Source organism: Sinocyclocheilus rhinocerous, unplaced genomic scaffold (genome assembly GCF_001515625.1).
Source record: "Sinocyclocheilus rhinocerous isolate Xijiao unplaced genomic scaffold, SAMN03320098_v1.1 scaffold1274, whole genome shotgun sequence".
NCBI lineage: Eukaryota > Metazoa > Chordata > Actinopteri > Cypriniformes > Cyprinidae > Sinocyclocheilus > Sinocyclocheilus rhinocerous.
In genome coordinates, this window is record NW_015626966.1 from 70323 (window position 1) to 88460 (window position 18138).

The following is an 18138-nucleotide window of genomic DNA, read 5'->3' on the forward strand; positions in this document are numbered from 1 at the left end:
TATCTTCAGTCTGATTCTATCTATCTATCTATCTATCTTCAGTCTGATTCTATCTATCTATCTATCTATCTTCATAGCAACACTCTAGCAACTGTCCAAACCAACCTAGCAACCACCCCGGGTACCCTAGCAAACGCATAGCAACACCCTAGCAACCACCCCGAGTACCTTAGCAACCGCATAGCAACACCTTAGCAACCGCCCTGGGTACCCTAGCTACTGCATAGCAACACCCTAGCAACCATCCCGGGTACCCTAGCAACCGCTCTAGTAACCACCCCAAGTACCCTAGCAACCGAATAGCTACACCTTAGCAACCACATGGGTATTCTAGCAGCTGCATTTCTATCTATCTATCTATCTATCTATCTATAGTCTGATTCTATCTATCTATAGTCTTGATTCTATCTATCTATCTATCTATCTATCCATCTTCAGTCTGATTCTATCTATCTATCTCTGACAGACTGTATTGCCTTCAAAACATTCAAACTTTAAGCTTTTAAAACTACTTTAAACTTCAAACTATTTCAGACTGAAAACCATCAAACTTAAAACTTTTTAAACTTTTTAATCTTTTCAAACGTTTTAAAAATTTCTGGTCCGGCTTTCTCAAGCCAACTTAAAGTTTGTCTTGACCAACTTTTGTATCTAGTTGATGAATTGCTGTGGGAGGAGCTTCAATGAAGGTAAATTACTGTGTTATAGGAGCAGATCTGCCAAAATCAAAAATAAATCAGTTACTGAATTGATGTTTTAATTAATTCACATAATTTAAGCATTTGTGTTTTGTTTATCCATCTATGAAGAAGTAAAGTTACTGAATTTGTTTCTACCAAAAGTTCACATTCTATGTATTTCTATTTTGTTTGTGCGTTAAATATATACATTTTAATCAATTTCTTATCTTTACCTTTATTTTCCCTATCAACAAATAGACAAAGAGAAAATACAAACAGACAAATAAATGCAATTTTTAAAAATTCTAATAAAAAAAAAGTAAAAGTATGAATAAAAAAAGAATAATTAATTCAGAAATAAATGTAAAAATTTGTAACATATATCACTCCAATTGAATTCAACATCATATAGCTGTGCTTTTGTTCATTGGTGTTTAGATTTTTGTTGTTTTTACATGAAACATTGTTTCATAAATGTGGGGGTTTTGTCCTGTCACGTTGTGCCGTGTGCCACATCCAGTTTAGGCACAGCTTATAATTAAATAAATGCTGTCAAAAATATGTCTTGTAGATGTGATGATAGTGGTGGTGGAGTAGTTTGTTTCAGGCTGTTCACACCAAATAAATAATCGAAGTGGCATTTTACAGGTGATCGGAAGACATCAGCATAATGAATGAGGTGAAAATTTGAGCTATTGAAATGCATTATAAAGGCGTTTCAGCAGCTGTTAGTAGTGACAAAACAAGCCTTACAGGATCATCAGCAGAGATCTCACTTTATTGTACATGTTTGGACTAGAAATGTACTGCAATGAGTAAAAACTGCTCTATTATAGTATTATTTCTCTTAATATGTGTGATGATTTAAAAAATCAATAATACTTCAAAAACAAATAGAAACAACTTCCATCTTTACAGTAGTTTTTTCTGCTTCCTTTCCATGTTGAGACCATTTCATTAACTGCTACAGCACAATATATCAAGTGTAGTCAAGTCACCATTATTTATATAGCGCTTTTTACAATAGATTGTGTCAAAGCAGCTTTACAGTAGTGTCCTACTCTTAATCTCGCCATCACTATTTCTTCTCTCCTAGTCCCTCCCCAGTTCCTCACAGTACCAACTTTATTTTGAATAGCATACAATTGTCTTATATAAGATTAGTTCACCTCCCTAGTCTTTCACCTTTAAAAATCATTTTCACATACACATAAATAAATCATAAACATCTTAAAGACATTATCAAAATATTGTCAAATCTGACAGGAAAAGTATTAGAGATGCATTGCTAGAATTCTCATAATATGCAGTACAAAACATACATAAACAATCGACATCTAATGATTATCATGTTTATATTATTTCACGTTGTGTTCCTGTTGCGAACAAAAACAATCATATCCACATGCTCTGGTGAAAGCCAGCATTATATTCACAATAATGCCATCTGCAGAGAAAACATGCTTTGTTGGCACAGGCAATGCAGGGACACGCAGATAATGGTTTGCTATGCGAACAAGTTAGTTAAAGAAATTAGAATTCCCTTTCTACCGATAAATCAGATCTAGTGCAAAAACAAAGTAGTTTGGTTTGAATAGATTAAAGCTTCATCTAGCTCAGCGCTGTTTTGATTATCGTAACATCATAATGCACCATAAGAGAGGAAATGTTTTTCTGTTTCAGTTCCAAGCAAAGGAGTTTTAGATCAGTTGGTTTTAGACATATCAGATATATTAGATCCGATCCCAGACGCCGAATCCCTGTCAGAAGATATCTGATATTGTTTTGTCTGGTGTCCAAAACCAGTAAAACCTGTGAAAAGAAAGTCTTGTCTGGTACCCAAACCACTATTTACAGTCTTCTATCAGCCTGAAAGTTTGATTGAGAAAGACAGGTAAGAGCAGATGCAGAAGACGAAGTGATGATAATATAAATACCAGATTACTGAATAATCTTAGTTGCGTGTGTTTCAATGCTCAGACTTCATCTGAACGCCAATGTCTCAAAGCTCAGACGTAGTCTGGCCATACAAATCCAACAAGTGTTATTATAGCAAAGCAAAAACAATGGAAAAGTACTGCTTCACAACAGTGTCCTGCAATGGTAAAAACCTTGAAACAAAGACATTCTTTTATTTCTTACAAACCATACAACCATAAGATTAAACAACAATAGCGAGCATTGCGAGAGAAAGAAAATAATTAAAAGATTGACTAAAATAAAATATGAAGTCATTATAAAATATTATAAAAACATAGAATGACAAATGCATAATAATAATAAAATTATTTAAAATAATGATTAATAAAAATTATTCATCTGAAATAATCCACAGTCAGTTCATTATTGTTCTAATAATCTTTGATTAATTAATAAATACAGTTGTTTGATGCAGTCTTAAAGATAAGAACTCAAACTACTTGCTGTAATTTCAGACATGCATTTTTTTTATGACCGATTAGAGAAGAAAAATGAGTGAAACTCTTCCCACATGAATGGCAGTGATACGGCTTCTCTCCAGTGTGGATTCTTTCATGTATTTTCAGATATTCTGACCGTTTGAATCTCTTGTCACAGTGTGAACACTTGTAAGGTGTTTCTGTAGTGTGAACTGTCTGGTGCACTTTCAGTGCACCATCTGTAAAAAAAGTCTTCCCACACTCAGAGCAAGCATGATCCTTCACACCGCTGTGTCTTTTCTGGTGTATTTTTAAATTACCAATCTGTCTAAAAGTCTTTCCACACAAAGAACATACATAAGGCCTCTCCTTAGTATGAACTTTCATGTGGTCCTTCAGGAAATCTGCCCTAAAAAACTTCTTACCGCATTGGTCACAGTTAAATAGTCTTTCTCTAGAATGAGTAAGCAGATGTACTTTAAAAACGCCTGATTTTCTGAAACTCTTCCCACACTGATCACACTTGTGCAGATTCTCTCCAGTGTGGATTTTCATGTGATCATTAAGGGCTCCTTTTCGTGCGTAACTCTTTCCACACTGAGCACATGTGTGTGGTTTCTCTCCAGTGTGAATTGTCATGTGTTCATTAAGGTTTGTTTTATGTGCGAAACACTTCCCACACTGATCACATGTGTATGGCTTCGCTCCAGTGTGGATTTTCATGTGTTCATTAAGGTTACCTTTATGTGTGAATCTCTTCCCGCACTGATCACATGCGAACGGCCTCTCCCCAGTGTGGACTTTCATGTGTTCGTTAAGGTTTCCTTTTTGTGGGAAACTCTTCCCGCACTGATCACATGTGTATGGCTTCTCTGCGGTGTGGATTTTCATGTGATCATTAAGGGCTCCTTTTTGTGTGAAACTCTTCCCGCACTGATCACATTTGTGTGGCTTCTCTGCAGTGTGGATTTTCATGTGTACATTAAGGTTTCCTTTTTGTGCAAAACTCTTCCCACATTGAGCACATTTGTGCGGCTTCTCTCCAGTGTGGATCCTCGTATGTTCGTCAAGGTTTCCTTTAAATGGGAAACTCTTCCCACATTGATCACATGTGTATGGCTTCTCCAGAGTGTGGATTTTCTTATGTTCATCAAGGTTTTGTTTTTGTACAAAACTCTGCCCACACTGATCACATATGCGTTGCTTCTCTGCAGTGTGAATTTTCATGTGTTCAATAAGGTTTCCTTTAATTGTGAAAATCTTCTCGCACTCATCACATGCATATGGCTTTCCTCCACGATGAAATTTTATGTGAAGTTCAAGATTTTGCTTGCATGAGAAACTCTTTCCACACTGAGGGCAAGTGAAACATATATTCTCGTTTTTCAGTGAGGATCTCCAGGATGTTTCTTCAGTTTTGACATGATGTTTCTCCCCCACTTCAATGAGTCCTTCAATTTCCTTGTTCTCTTCAATCAGGTCTAAAATAAAAGTAAAAAAAAAAAAAAAAAAGTTTAGAAAGTTTCAATAGTTTGATTTTCAGCAAATCCCAAAAAAAGAAATGTAAATTATTAAATTAAATTAAAACTCAAAGAGAGAAATGTGAAAGGAAAAGACATGTGAATCCTGACATAATAGTGGAAATATGAACATTATGACGCATTCATTTGAATTGGGTAAATTTATCATCCAATTATTATTTTTAAACCTTACAGGCACAAATTGAAAGTTTTTGTAATGAGAACTACTAACTATATGTTTCATTAACTATACTTTAGGCAGGTATGTAAAATGTTCAAAACTGTAATAATATGGTTGCAAAAACTGTGAAACAGATATAAATAAATATAAAATAAAACAGTTCAGATAATATATGGTAAGAAAATTGAGTTCTAGGCTTCATTCTGTGCCCAATTCATGGAAAGTTACCTGGGTATTATTTGCTTTAAAGCTGCAGTACAGAAAAGTTTTGTTTAAAATGAACAAAAATCCATCAATCAATCATTGACCTAGTACATTAAAAACCAGTGTTCAAAAGATTAAAATGGTAAGCTTATAATAATGTTTTATAATATGAATGGTCAGGTTGGATTTCTTGTGAAATGTTAGTTTCATTTCATCACATTCATCTTCGCATGTTGACATCATGTCCAAACAAAAAGAAGAAAGCTTATCAGAGATGGCAACAACTGTGAGACTTAAGTTGCAATAGATACTAGCAAACATTACATTACTTACATTTACTTACATTTAATGTTATTATTGCATACTGTTTTATAATATACTTCAATACTGAGGTGCAGATAATTGCCACTATTTGCATTAAGTAGTATAAATAGCAGAAAATCCTGCTATTTTAACAGTGTAAATAGAATCTATAGCTATTTGCACTTAGCGTAAATAGCATATCGCTACAAAAAACTGCTATTTTCACTTAGTGTAAATAGCATCTATTGCTAAAAAATTTTTCTTTTTACTTAGCATTTAGTGTAAATAGCCTCTATCGCTATTTACACTTAGTGCAAATAGCTGCTGCCTAATCTTTATCTTCTTTACATGGGCATTGGCACGCGCTTCAGTGCGGATGAATCTAATGTTTTGAGGTGTATGTGTGGGCTGTCATTCAACGCCCCAGTGTGGATATTTACTGTACGTCCAAAATGAGAAGTTTCACCAGAAAATGTCATCTGAACAAGTACCATGTCTGCCAGTATTGGTCTGACCAAAAAAAAGTTTCACACTACCAATGGTGATTAAACCTAACAAACGCAAAGTTAGCTCAGAACATGTCAAACGACACAAATTATTCTTATTGTTATAATTTGCTCTCAAATTGTTAATGTTAACAACATCCATATTGTGTGACTGTGTATTCAGTGTGTTAGCATTATCTGTAGATTTCAATTTCTGTACAGTCTAATCTCTAATCATCAAACCACTTGAATGTCATCAAAAGAAATTGTTCTTTTAACCTCAAAAAGCAATTTAATGTTTCTTAGAACTTGTTCTCGTTGAAATACAAATCTTTTGAAAGTACAGTAATCTCACATATTCAGACCTGACATAACTCAAAGCGAATGACCCGAAGCACTCAAATTATAAAACATTTTCACAAGCTTACCGTTGTGAAATAGGCAAAGGTATGGAGATAGTTTTGAACACTCAGTTCTTGTAATTGTACTTGCTCAGCAATTGATTTTGGATCATTTTTAATAAAAAGGTTTTGCAGCTTTTAGTATTATTACCTTATTAAAGAATTAAGAACAAACACCAACCTATTTGTTGTTCAATATCTTCCTGTTTTATTTCGCAGGGCTCTGGAACATTCATGTTTTCAGTTTTCTTTCACAAACTTGATCTTCTTCACTTTTAGGCTAATGGGACCATTCCAGCATTTATTGGTGAACTGCTGTGAAGACACTGAACTGTATGTAGGGGAATTGCTGTGAGATAGGAGCAACAGAAATGCCAAAGTCAAAAATAAATCAGTTATCAAATCAATGCTTTCATCATCAAATAGAGTGTACAATTAAGGCTCTTCATGTCAATAATAGATCATGTTAAAAATACAAAAATTAAATACGTAGATGTGAATTTGTTTGAAAACAAATCAAGTTCGACTCATTTTTATTCCCCTCACAGATCATACTTGACTTTTGTGGCATTCAAAAACAATACCATTATTGCTCCAAATAATCGAAATGATCAAACACACGAGCATAAAAACACACACAAAATCACAGGTCTTCATGTTTTTAGCATTAGTTCCTCATATCGTTGTCTGCTAGGCTTAATGTTTTCAGTCAGCATACGCCAGAAAAGACGCGCAAATGAAAACCAGATGAAAACAATACAGAATGTCTCGGTAAAGTGCTGCTTTAGCAAACTCTGTTTTTATAATTGTACAGTTATATGAAGCACCGTGAACTGACTGCCTTACCTCAGGAGACCCAACGCTGACCGATAACGTCGTCTTGTTGTTTCACTGCGGTTCCTTGACACACAAGTGCATTACCGCCACCTATCGCCGGACGGCACATTGACACTGCGTGTGTGACACGTGGGTGTTGTTTTTATCCCGATTTATATGGAAGAGACATTTTATTGCTCAACACACAGTGTCACGTTTCATATTTAATTTCAGCCACGTTCACGTAGTGAGAAATATTAAACTATCCATAGGCCCTACTTTACTAACTTTTTTTGGATAGCGGTTTTATACTATATAAACTAGTACGCCTATTAACTACATGAAGAAATGCTAATTTTGCAAAGAACCAGTTATCAAAGTACAGATGCAATGCAACATATCATGAAACATAAAATGCTTTTTTATTATTTTTTTCCCAACCGATCATAAAGTACATCATACTGTATAGTAGCCTACATCTGCTAAATATCAAAATTGACAGCAATGTAGCAACATTCTGGAATCTATGAACAAGTAACATGGAAACAATAGTTTGATCAAACACACGAGCATAAAAACACACACAAAATCACAGGTCTTCATGTTTTTAGCATTAGTTCCTCATATCGTTGTCTGCTAGGCTTAATGTTTTCAGTCAGCATACGCCAGAAAAGACACGCAAATGAAAACCAGATGAAAACAATACAGAATGTCTCGGTAAAGTGCTGCTTTAACAAACTCTGTTTTTATAATTGTACAGTTATATGAAGCACCGTGAACTGACTGCCTTACCTCAGGAGACCCAACGCTGACTGATAACGTCGTCTTGTTGTTTCACGGCGGATCGTTGACACACACAAGTGCATTACCGCCACCTATCGCCGGACGGCACATTGACACTGCGTGTGTGACACGTGGGTGTTGTTTTTATCCCGATTTATATGGAAGAGACATTTTATTGCTCAACACACAGTGTCACGTTTCATATTTAATTTCAGCCACGTTCACGTAGTGAGAAATATTAAACTATCCATAGGCCCTACTTTACTAACTTTTTTTGGATAGCGGTTTTATACTATATAAACTAGTACGCCTATTAACTACATGAAGAAATGCTAATTTTGCAAAGAACCAGTTATCAAAGTACAGATGCAATGCAACATATCATGAAACATAAAATGCTTTTTTATAATTTTTTTCCCAACCGATCATAAAGTACATCATACTGTATAGTAGCCTAAATCTGCTAAATATCAAAATTGTGATGACTGACAGCAATGTAGCAACATTCTGGAATCTATGAACAAGTAACATGGAAACAATAGTTTAATACTTTTTTAATACAAGAATAGTATTAATGACCAAAGACTCACTGCTTTTAAATGTAACCCCCCTAAAGACCACCTCTTCCCACACTGATGATATGTGAAATGCTAAGTTAAGGTTCTTTGTATGGGAAACTGTTTTGAGTCTTCAGTTGATTTAAAAAATAAATAAATAAATACTTTCAGTTTGTGAGCAACTCTTTATTTCTCCAGTTCTAACATGAAGTTTCACCTCCGACTCACTCAGTTCTTCACTCTCCTTATTCTCTTCCATCCAGTCTAAAATGAAAGTAAAATACTCTTAATTTCCGGTAAATCATAAGAAATCTGTGAGAAATGTATGTAAGGGAAAGGGCATAAAATGATCTATGATGTAATAACAAAGAGAAAACAACTTTCTCTCTCAACGCCTTTTTCTTTCCAAATTTACGTCAACATATAGGAAAGCTCTAGAAAAAGTGCATAATCATTTCATTTGGATTTTTATTATTGACAGTTGTCTTTTTTTTATTGTATTACATCCCTTACAGAAAAACTACATGAATTATTAATGTTAAACAGGAGGTGACATACTGTGATCACGTGGAAAACATCAGAAATTCATGTGTGGTTTTTTTCTGTAAGGGATGTGATAAATATTTTAACAGAAAATTATTTGCAAAAGTTTCATATTGATCAAGTTTGTAGCCAAACATGTGCCTCACTCCGGCGATGCTCTTCAGCCACTAAATCTCACTCTAAAGTCACCTGGAGCATCAACATAATGACCTTCAGCATCAGTAATAATAAATTAATAATAAACACCAGCCTCTTTGTTCTTTGTCTTCTCCTCAGCGTTGCCTCCTTCCAGTGTGAATTGTGTTTTTTGTGGTTGTTCTGGCAAAAACAAAATAGATTCCAACAATAAATTATGCAAGATAAATATTAAACATTTTAGATCATGTCATGCTACATAATATTGACCATCAGATTTGTCAAAGCCACAGTAAGGCTCATTAGCTTTCTTAAATTGCTTTTGATGTTCATTTATTTCAAAACTAAATGATTTTGCTCTGTTTTACTGTAATTTCCATTTTTGAGTTTATCTAAATCTCACACCATGTCCCAACCACATGCGACATGACCATATCTGATATTTAACATTTAGTTATGCGGAGCGTGATTTTTGACCAATGAGTTTTCACAATAGGCAGGATTACTCAGTATAGAGATCCAATAATAGAAACTAAGCAACCGACATTATGTCTAGGGACACATTGCTGCAGTTAGGCTATAAACTCAGACATTCGCTCATATTGCATCATGTTTGGAGAGGATGCAGTGTCACCCTTGAAGATTAAATACTTGCTGTGACTTTGGACAACTGTTTTTCGTACGAGTGCGTAGAGTAGATAAATGACTGAAAGTTCTCCCACATGGATGGCAGTGATACGACTTCTCTCCAGTGTGGACCCTCTCGTGTGATTTCAGTTATCCTGACTCACTGAATCTCTTGTCACAGTGTGAACACTTGTGAGGTTTTTCGCCAGTGTGAACTCTCAGGTGACGTTTCAATTTATCATCTGTAGCAAAAGTCTTCTCACACTCAATGCACATGTAATTCTTCACACCACTGTGTGATTTTTGGTGTCTTTTAAAACCACCCAGCCATCTAAAACTCTGTCCACATGAAGAACACATGTAAGGCTTCTCCTTTGAATGAACTTTCAGGTGCTGTTTCAGCTTATCTGCCCCAAAGAAGTTCTTACCGCACTGACCATAGCAAAACTTTCTTTCTCCAGAATGAGAATACAGATGTGATTTAAAAGCGCTTACATGTTTGAAACTCTTCTCACACTGATCACATGAGTATGGCCTCGCAGTGTGGATATTCATGTGATCATAAAGGTGTATCTTTTGGTTAAAACTCTTCCCACACTGATCACAGGTGTATGGTTTCTCTCCAGTGTGGATCCTCTCATGTGCTCTCAAGGCACCTGACTGAGTGAATCTCTTGTCGCAGAGTGAACACTTGTACGGTTTTTCTCCAGTGTGAGTTCTCTGGTGCCTTTTCAATTCAATATTTTTTTTAAAAGGTTTTCCCACAATCAAAGCACATATGATTCTTCACACCGCTGTGTCGTCCCTGCTGTAATTTTAAACTACTCAGCTAACTAAAACTCTTTCCACACAAAGAACGCATGTGAGGCTTCTCCAATGAATGAACTTTCAGGTGTTTCTTCAGGTAATCTGCCCCAAGAAAGTTTTTACTACACTGATCACAGTTATATGGTGTTTCTCCAGAATGAGAATTCAGATGTGTTTTAAAAGCACCTGCATGGGCATAAGTCTTCCCACACTGATAACATGTGTATGGTTTCACTCCAGTGTGAATCCTCATATGACCTTTAAGGTTTCCTTTTAGCGCAAAACTCTTCCCGCACTGATCACATGTGTGCATCTTTTCATCGTGGACTTTCATGTGTTGCTTAAGGGCTCCTTTTCGTGCAAAAACCTTCTTGCACTGATCACATGCATGCAGCTTCTCTCTCTACTATGAGTGCTCATGTTAAATTTAAGACTTTTTTTGGTATGGGAAACTTTCCACACTGTGGGCAAGTGGAAGTTTTTTTCTGCTCTTCTTTGCGGTTCAAAATGATTTCAGTATGTGAGTGACTCAAAGATTTTTCTCTGGTTCTGACGTGTTTTTTCTTCTGCTTCGCTCATTTCTTCACTCTCCTTGTTCTCTTTTAACAGGTCTAAAATGAAATTTAAAAAAAAGCTTTCATTTCAAACATTTAAAAAACTCACAAGAAAGTGACATTATTTTGGTGTTTTCTACAGTAGGGTGGGAAGATAGGAAAATCTCAGTCCATTGTTTAGTTTACACAAACTGTAGTGTTGACTGCACTTATCAATCCTGTTACCAAAGTTATTGTAAGAAAAATGTGGCTTCAATAACATCAATAACGTCTATAATTAGAGAAATGCAAGTTTAATTAACTATAAATGAGCCTTTTTGTTAATTTCATATGAGCTTCAGTAATTCATTAAATTGGTTGCAAACATTTTGAAACATATATAAAATAAATGTAAAAATAAAACTTCTCAGATAATACTTAGTCTGATGTTGATAATTAATATGAATGTTTCTCAAACATTTCTCAAACAATCTTTTATTGACCTCTTGTCCATTGCAAGTACCCAGCTCGTGGAAAGTGATCAGTATGTTATTTGCTACTTCAACTATGTTATTTCACAGTTCTTATGATTTTTCTAAATACAACCACCAAATCTACTGAGCTGCTTTCAATTTTATAATCTAAATTAGAGTCATGATTAAACACCAACCTCTTTGTTCTTCAGAATCTTCATGTTCCATTCTGCAGGGTTCTGGATCACTCATGTTCTCACTGTTCTTTCACGAACTCTATCGTGTTGTGATTGTGAATATTCCAGCATTTATTGGTAGGTGGACCATCAGTGAAGGTGAATTGCTGTCTGTTAGGAGCAGATCTGCCTAAATAAAAAATAAATCAGTTATTAAATTGATGGTTTCATCAATTCACACATTTTAAGCATTTGTTTTGTGTTTATCTGTGAAAATGTGAAGTTGCTGAATGTTTTTTGAAAAAACTCATATATTCTACATATTTTTATTTTGTATCTGAGTCTATCTATTTTTAATATAATCTAAATTAGAGTCATGATTAAACACCAACCTCTTTGTTCTTCAGAATCTTCATGTTCCATTCTGCAGGGTTCTGGATCACTCATGTTCTCACTGTTCTTTCACGAACTCTATCTTGATGTGATTGTGAATATTCCAGCATTTATTGGTGAATTCCGGTAGGTGGACCATCAGTGAAGGTGAATTGCTGTCTGTTAGGAGCAGATCTGCCTAAATAAAAAATAAATCAGTTATTAAATTGATGGTTTCATCAATTCACACATTTTAAGCATTTGTTTTGTGTTTATCTGTGAAAATGTGAAGTTGCTGAATGTTTTTTGAAAAAACTCATATATTCTACATATTTTTATTTTGTATCTGAGTCTATCTATTTTTAAATTTCATTTAAATGTTTACAATTAAATCCACTTTTTTATTATTATCTGCATTATGGGCATACTGACAAAGAACTATAGTGGGAAAAGACCGTAATAGAAAACTCAGGAATAAATGTACAGGTAAGCAACAAATAACTGTCCAACAGAGATCAACCTCATTTAACTTAATTTGTTTTTGTTCATTGATTTTTAGCATTTTTTTTACATGAACCATGGTTTCATCAGACTGCATGGAATAATGTTGACATTTATTTTGTAGATATCAAAAGTGATGATCATAGTTCATAGGTCATCTGAGGACATCAGCTTAATGAATTAGGTGAAAACAGCTAATGACTTGAAATAAAGAGGCTTCTCTGTTAACAGACACATATAGAAAGAGACTGAGTCCTAAAACAAGCCTTACATGGTCACCTGAAGAAATTTGACTTTAAGTGTTTGCGGTAGATACAGATGTCAAAAGGGAAGAAAAGAATAAAATCGCTGAAGCACCACTGGATCCCTTACTTAAATTAACCGTGGTTTTATTACAAATAAAAAAATTTTTTAAAAATCATGGTAACCATAAATTAACCATGGTTTTGTTACACTAACCATAGTTTAACCATGGTATTTGTGGTAAAACTATGATTATACAAATGGTAGTCAATCCCAAAAAAAAATTTTTACAATAAAACCATGGTTCATTTTCGTAAAGGATATCAATCCAGTTCCCCACAGAATACACGTACTCTAACATCATCCCGTCAAATACATCGAAACAATCATTCACTCCAACATACAAAAACACACAAACATTGCTCAGGTCTCAATTAATTTAACATCTTTTCTCACATTGTCACTAAGCTAAATGTTTATTTCAATAAACAGACCACAGAAAAGACATAGGAATTGTCGCATGCTCGATAAAAACAACACAGAAATGACCCCGAATAAAATGTTACGTGAATTCTGTTATTATTGAGTTATTATTGACTAAACACCGTGAACTCTATGAAGGTAATTTAATGCCTAAAAGATTTGCATAGGCAGGGAAAGAGTTGTGGAAGTATACATAAGACTGTAAGCGTAAATTAAATTTGCATGCGCAAGAGATGCTTTGTAAAGGTGTAAATCGCGTTTCAAGCATAAGAAAAAATGATTTTCAGCATTTTACTGTTACTCGTAAGTGTAATTCAAGTATTGTGAAACTGCGGCTTCATGCTAACGCAAAATAAATATGATCTGCATGCTTCTGACTTCCATTTTTCCTTTTATTTTTTGTATGCTTATGCTGTTTTCCCTTCGCTCTTTATTCCACATTCTGTGCTTCTTCTTCCAAATGTTGCGGTTAGAGTTTCATGTAAATCAGGGCGGGCTAAAACATCATCATTGGTCCAGTAGTTCTAGATTGACAGCTCCTCCTCAGCCAATCAGATGAAGAGGGGCGGTGAACTTTTACCTCTTTACGTTTTGCTTATTTGACATTAAATGCATTATATATGTCACTTTGGAATATAAATCATAGCAAGTTCAGAAGATAAAAAATGCAAAGTGTAGTCCGGAAAATACAGAATAGCAAAAAATTTTGCGGGACCCCCTGGCTTTGGGTCACGACATGGACCCCAGTTTGAAAACCCCTGCTCTTACTCATATTATCCTCTCCTAACAGTAATAACCATAACAAGACTTATAATCAGTCAGGTAAAGGCGAGCCAGGCACATCGGTCACTTCGCGAGGCCAGTGCATTTAGTGGCTGCTCCCTTTCGCGATGTGACCGGAGGTGAATAAATACAGGTGAATATAACAGCGACAGGTTGCTAGGACGGCTCATTTAACGTTAACGGATCACCAGGCAGGCGTACAGCAGTGACAGACAGACACATATAAGGGTGTCCTGTATGGAAAGATGTTTCCCAGCTGACAGTTGTCCATTTTCACCTGTACAAGTGAACAGAAGAACACTGAGCATCGGCAGTAATGAGGCGCGTTGGAGTGACGTCACCGCCCCTCTTCATCCGATTGGCTGAGGAGGAGCTGTCAATCTAGAACTACTGGACCAATGATGATGTTTTAGCCCGCCCTGATTTACATGAAACTCTAACCGCAACATTTGGAAGAAGAAGTGCAGAACGTGGAATAAAGAGCGAAGGGAAAAACAGCATAAGCATACAAAAAATTAAAATATGTGCACAAAATATGTCTGAGAGCACAAAAAACAGAGAAATATAACCAAAAAAAACATGATTTTGTGTGCAATTCGGATAATTTTGCATTAATATTTCATTTTTGTGCAATATGATTTTAAATGTGTTTAAAGTGTTGATTCTTTACTTATTATTTTTTTAAATGCGTTATTAAATTTTTGATTTACACTTATTATTTTTTGATCCGTGACCATTGTTTGCTATTCTGAAAACTTTGCTTTCATTTCACAAAACTTTGCTTTGCTTTCATGCTTTCACCAAAAAAAAAACTAAGATGTAAAAATAGTGTCTTAGATCCTCCCTGTACAGAGCCCAATTTCTAAGATGTTTTCTCTCTCTCTTCAAAAAAGTTTTTCTTTCCTTAATTGTGCGCTCCTCATTTGGGGGTCACACTCATGGTCTTCGCTGTCAAAAGTGACCGGACATCTGAAATGTAACTTTTTTTTTTTCTTCAGTAAAATCTAATATATCTTTGTTCAATAATATTTTTTCTTTTGTATTTTGAGAGGATTTTTTGGTGCTAATTAATATTTATGCAATAATTATTATCAATATTTCCCATTGAAAATAGTAAAAAAAAAAAATTCAATTAATGCAGCATTTCCGATTAAAATAGAGACTAGGCATTTAAAATCCAATTTTTGAAGGCAGAATAGAAAGCAAAAAAAAGGAAAACCTGTAATTTCATGCTGTAACCACTAGATTCCTGTATAGGACTCTATAGAGAGGCTTGTGAATTCCCTAGTTGTTTTTATACATACATTTGTTGTTTTAATTGTTGATTTGAAGTGTAGGTTTTTGCATTATTATTACTACATTCAAACCTGAACACAGAAAGCATTTTGTTACACAAAACATTACAATTCTGTAAAAATGTAACAAAAATTAACAGGCATGCTTTATCAGAGCATAATCCTTCTGGGTCTGATCTGATTTTAACCTCTTATTTCAGTCTTCTGACTCATTTTGGCTATATGGTTATTGTCATACCAATTCATTTGAGTATGTATAATTCTGTATGTGTGTCTGTGAGTGTGTGTAAGTAAGTGTGTGTGAGTGGATGTATCTGTTTTACACTCTTGATGTTTTAGAGTGTAACCCCTTCATTGCTGTCCACTTTTTTACTGCATTGTAGTTGAATTATTGATTTTATTTTACATAGTTGCAGTGTTACAGTCACACCAGTTCAGAGGTGTGTGTATAAGTGTGTGTGTACAAGTGTGTGTCCGCGCGTGTGTGAGTTGGTGTGTTGATTTTGCACTCTAGATGTTTTAGAGTTTCACCCCTTCATTGCTGTGCAATTTTTTTCTGCATTGTGGGGGATTTGTAGATTGTACACACAAAAATGTTCTGTATTTTAAATTTTTTTCCTATTTCCCATTCATTTCCTATGGTCGGTCATCTTTGACTATGTGACTATTTTTTTATGACCACTTAGCTTTTTCGAATCATGCCCTCAATTTTTTTTTGTGTGTGTGTGTGTTTACATACCAAGTGCCATAAAAGTCACCATGTTTCATACCATTCTGGTGAAGCTACGATTTTTAAAAATTCTAAATGTAAAATTCTCCGGTCAGAAGTGACCGAAGACCGCACAAGAGTTAGCAACACAAGAAAGAAAATAAAAAGATGGCTAGCTAATATTAGCATTACCAACCTTGGCCAACAGGTGCCACTATTTGTAAACTTTTAATCTAATACTTGCTTGCTTTTTCTGTTGGTTTATCCTTGAATAATTCTCATGATAACTGACTCTCATGATTTGCCTAAAAAATGTATGTGGAACTTGCCTGTGTTCAGTAAATAAAAGACTTCTCTAAGAGTTGTGCCAGCATTTGTAGGACAGCACTATACTTGATACAACATCAAAAGCATTAATATTTCAGTAAATGTAATAGGAGTGGGCTATTGTTAATAATTTTATGTTCAAGTCTCCATATAGAAAACTAACCAACTCTGATTACAAGCTATTCTGCCTCCTAACTTCAGGTAAGATGCACTGCACAATGCACAAAATCACTTGCGGGGAAGTTATGAAATTTGACACACAGATAGAGGACACTCATTAGCCACAACAAACTTGGAGTCTCTAACTCAAACTCTCTAGCGCCACCAACAGGCCAAATTTGCACTCATGTTCATGCTTTTAACTTTTGAACCATAAGGTCTAGAAACAAAATTTATTTGTCTTCTGAGTCCTTGAGTTGAATGCGCACAACTGTCACCTGCACACGTCTAGTGGATTTTCACGTGAAGTTTGAGACTTCATAATTGACCCTTCGCAAACAGCTTGATTGACAGGTGATCTGATCAATCATAAGTGCATAGGGCCCAGAGGCTGGGACGGGCCCACAATGATGTCCTCTGAGATCGCCAACCAGAGAACCAGCTACATGAGTTATAACATACTTTTTCAGTATACAAAATAAGCATATCATTTTTAGAGCACAAACTAGGAATTAAGTAATAAACTGGTCATAAGAATTTCCATTCCATTACCACTTCTTCTCATCTAAAATTTCCATGTCATAAACAGCATTACATGATTTTACATCCTGTGCTTTTAAAGCAAAAAGTTTAATGGATCATTGAAAGTTTATTATTAAGTATAAAAATTACTATAAATAATATACTGTAAATATACTATATTAGCCAGCCGGCTTAAGCAGATGATATATCTTTCGCAGTCATCTCTGATAAGGAAACCACCCACCATCATCAAAGATGCAAAATACTCATTTCTCACAGGCTAACAAGTTCTTTCAGCATTGCCACTGCAGCAGTAACATGCATTGTCTGGAATGAAAATATAATTTAAATTCATTGGCATGCTTATCACAAACACTGGTATAATGCTTTGTTTCACTTTGTATTATTGTGCAAAAGGCCTCTTTTAAAAAAAAGAATAAACATGAGATATTTCACACTTTAGTTATTTTAGGGGACCAACTCACCCATGTGGTTTTGTTGGTGAAAAGTGCATGTATTTTACACACAAGAATGTATGTGTGTGTAAGTGTGTTGTTGTGTCTGTGACCGCAGCGAGTGGATGAAAGGCTTTTTATGGTCATGTGAAACCCTTTACACTTCACTGGAAACAAATGTGAAAATGTTTTGCAGAATTAAGCTAAAAGAGCTTAGTGGTCATCTTTCATGCAGAATTGATAGATGAACCTTTAGACTTAAAGACAATTTAGACTTATTTTAATCTCAAAAAGGAATTGCTGTTATGACTTTGATTTATATGCGGAAGTGTAACCCCAATAGAAATCCCATGTAAGCACGTTTTGCTCTACAAAAGCAGGTCAAAGTTCAGAGTGGTAAACACTAAATGCTCATAAACGTTTTTTTTGTTGTTGTTTGTTTGTTTTTTTAAATATTAAATATCCATTTGATTAGGTTTTGCGTTGGTCATATGATGCAGACTTTCTAAAATATGCTAAATCTTTAATCCACCAAGAATGATAATATGCTCACCCCAACAACTGAGAGTGCAATGCTGTAACAATAGAGAACATGACAAACATCAGCATCTGCTGTCTAGTCGAATCAAATTGGAAAACGTTTCTTGTTTTGTGAGTAAATCCAGG

General features: G+C 35.0%; 1 protein-coding gene and 1 pseudogene across 1 annotated transcript; both read right to left on the minus strand.

Moving 5' to 3' along the window:
• Positions 1-3067: 3067 nt before the first annotated feature.
• On the minus strand, positions 3068-7857 carry LOC107720612 (gastrula zinc finger protein XlCGF57.1-like). The gene is made up of 4 exons (XM_016528342.1): positions 7782-7857; positions 6355-6522; positions 3826-4560; positions 3068-3741 (listed from the first exon to the last, which is right to left on the minus strand). Exons 2-4 carry the CDS (start codon positions 6407-6409, stop codon positions 3092-3094), a joined length of 1440 nt encoding a protein of 479 aa, XP_016383828.1. The 5' UTR covers positions 6410-6522; positions 7782-7857; the 3' UTR covers positions 3068-3091.
• Positions 7858-9637: 1780 nt separating this feature from the next.
• LOC107720636 (zinc finger protein 431-like) lies at positions 9638-10775 on the minus strand (annotated as a pseudogene).
• Positions 10776-18138: the final 7363 nt, after the last annotated feature.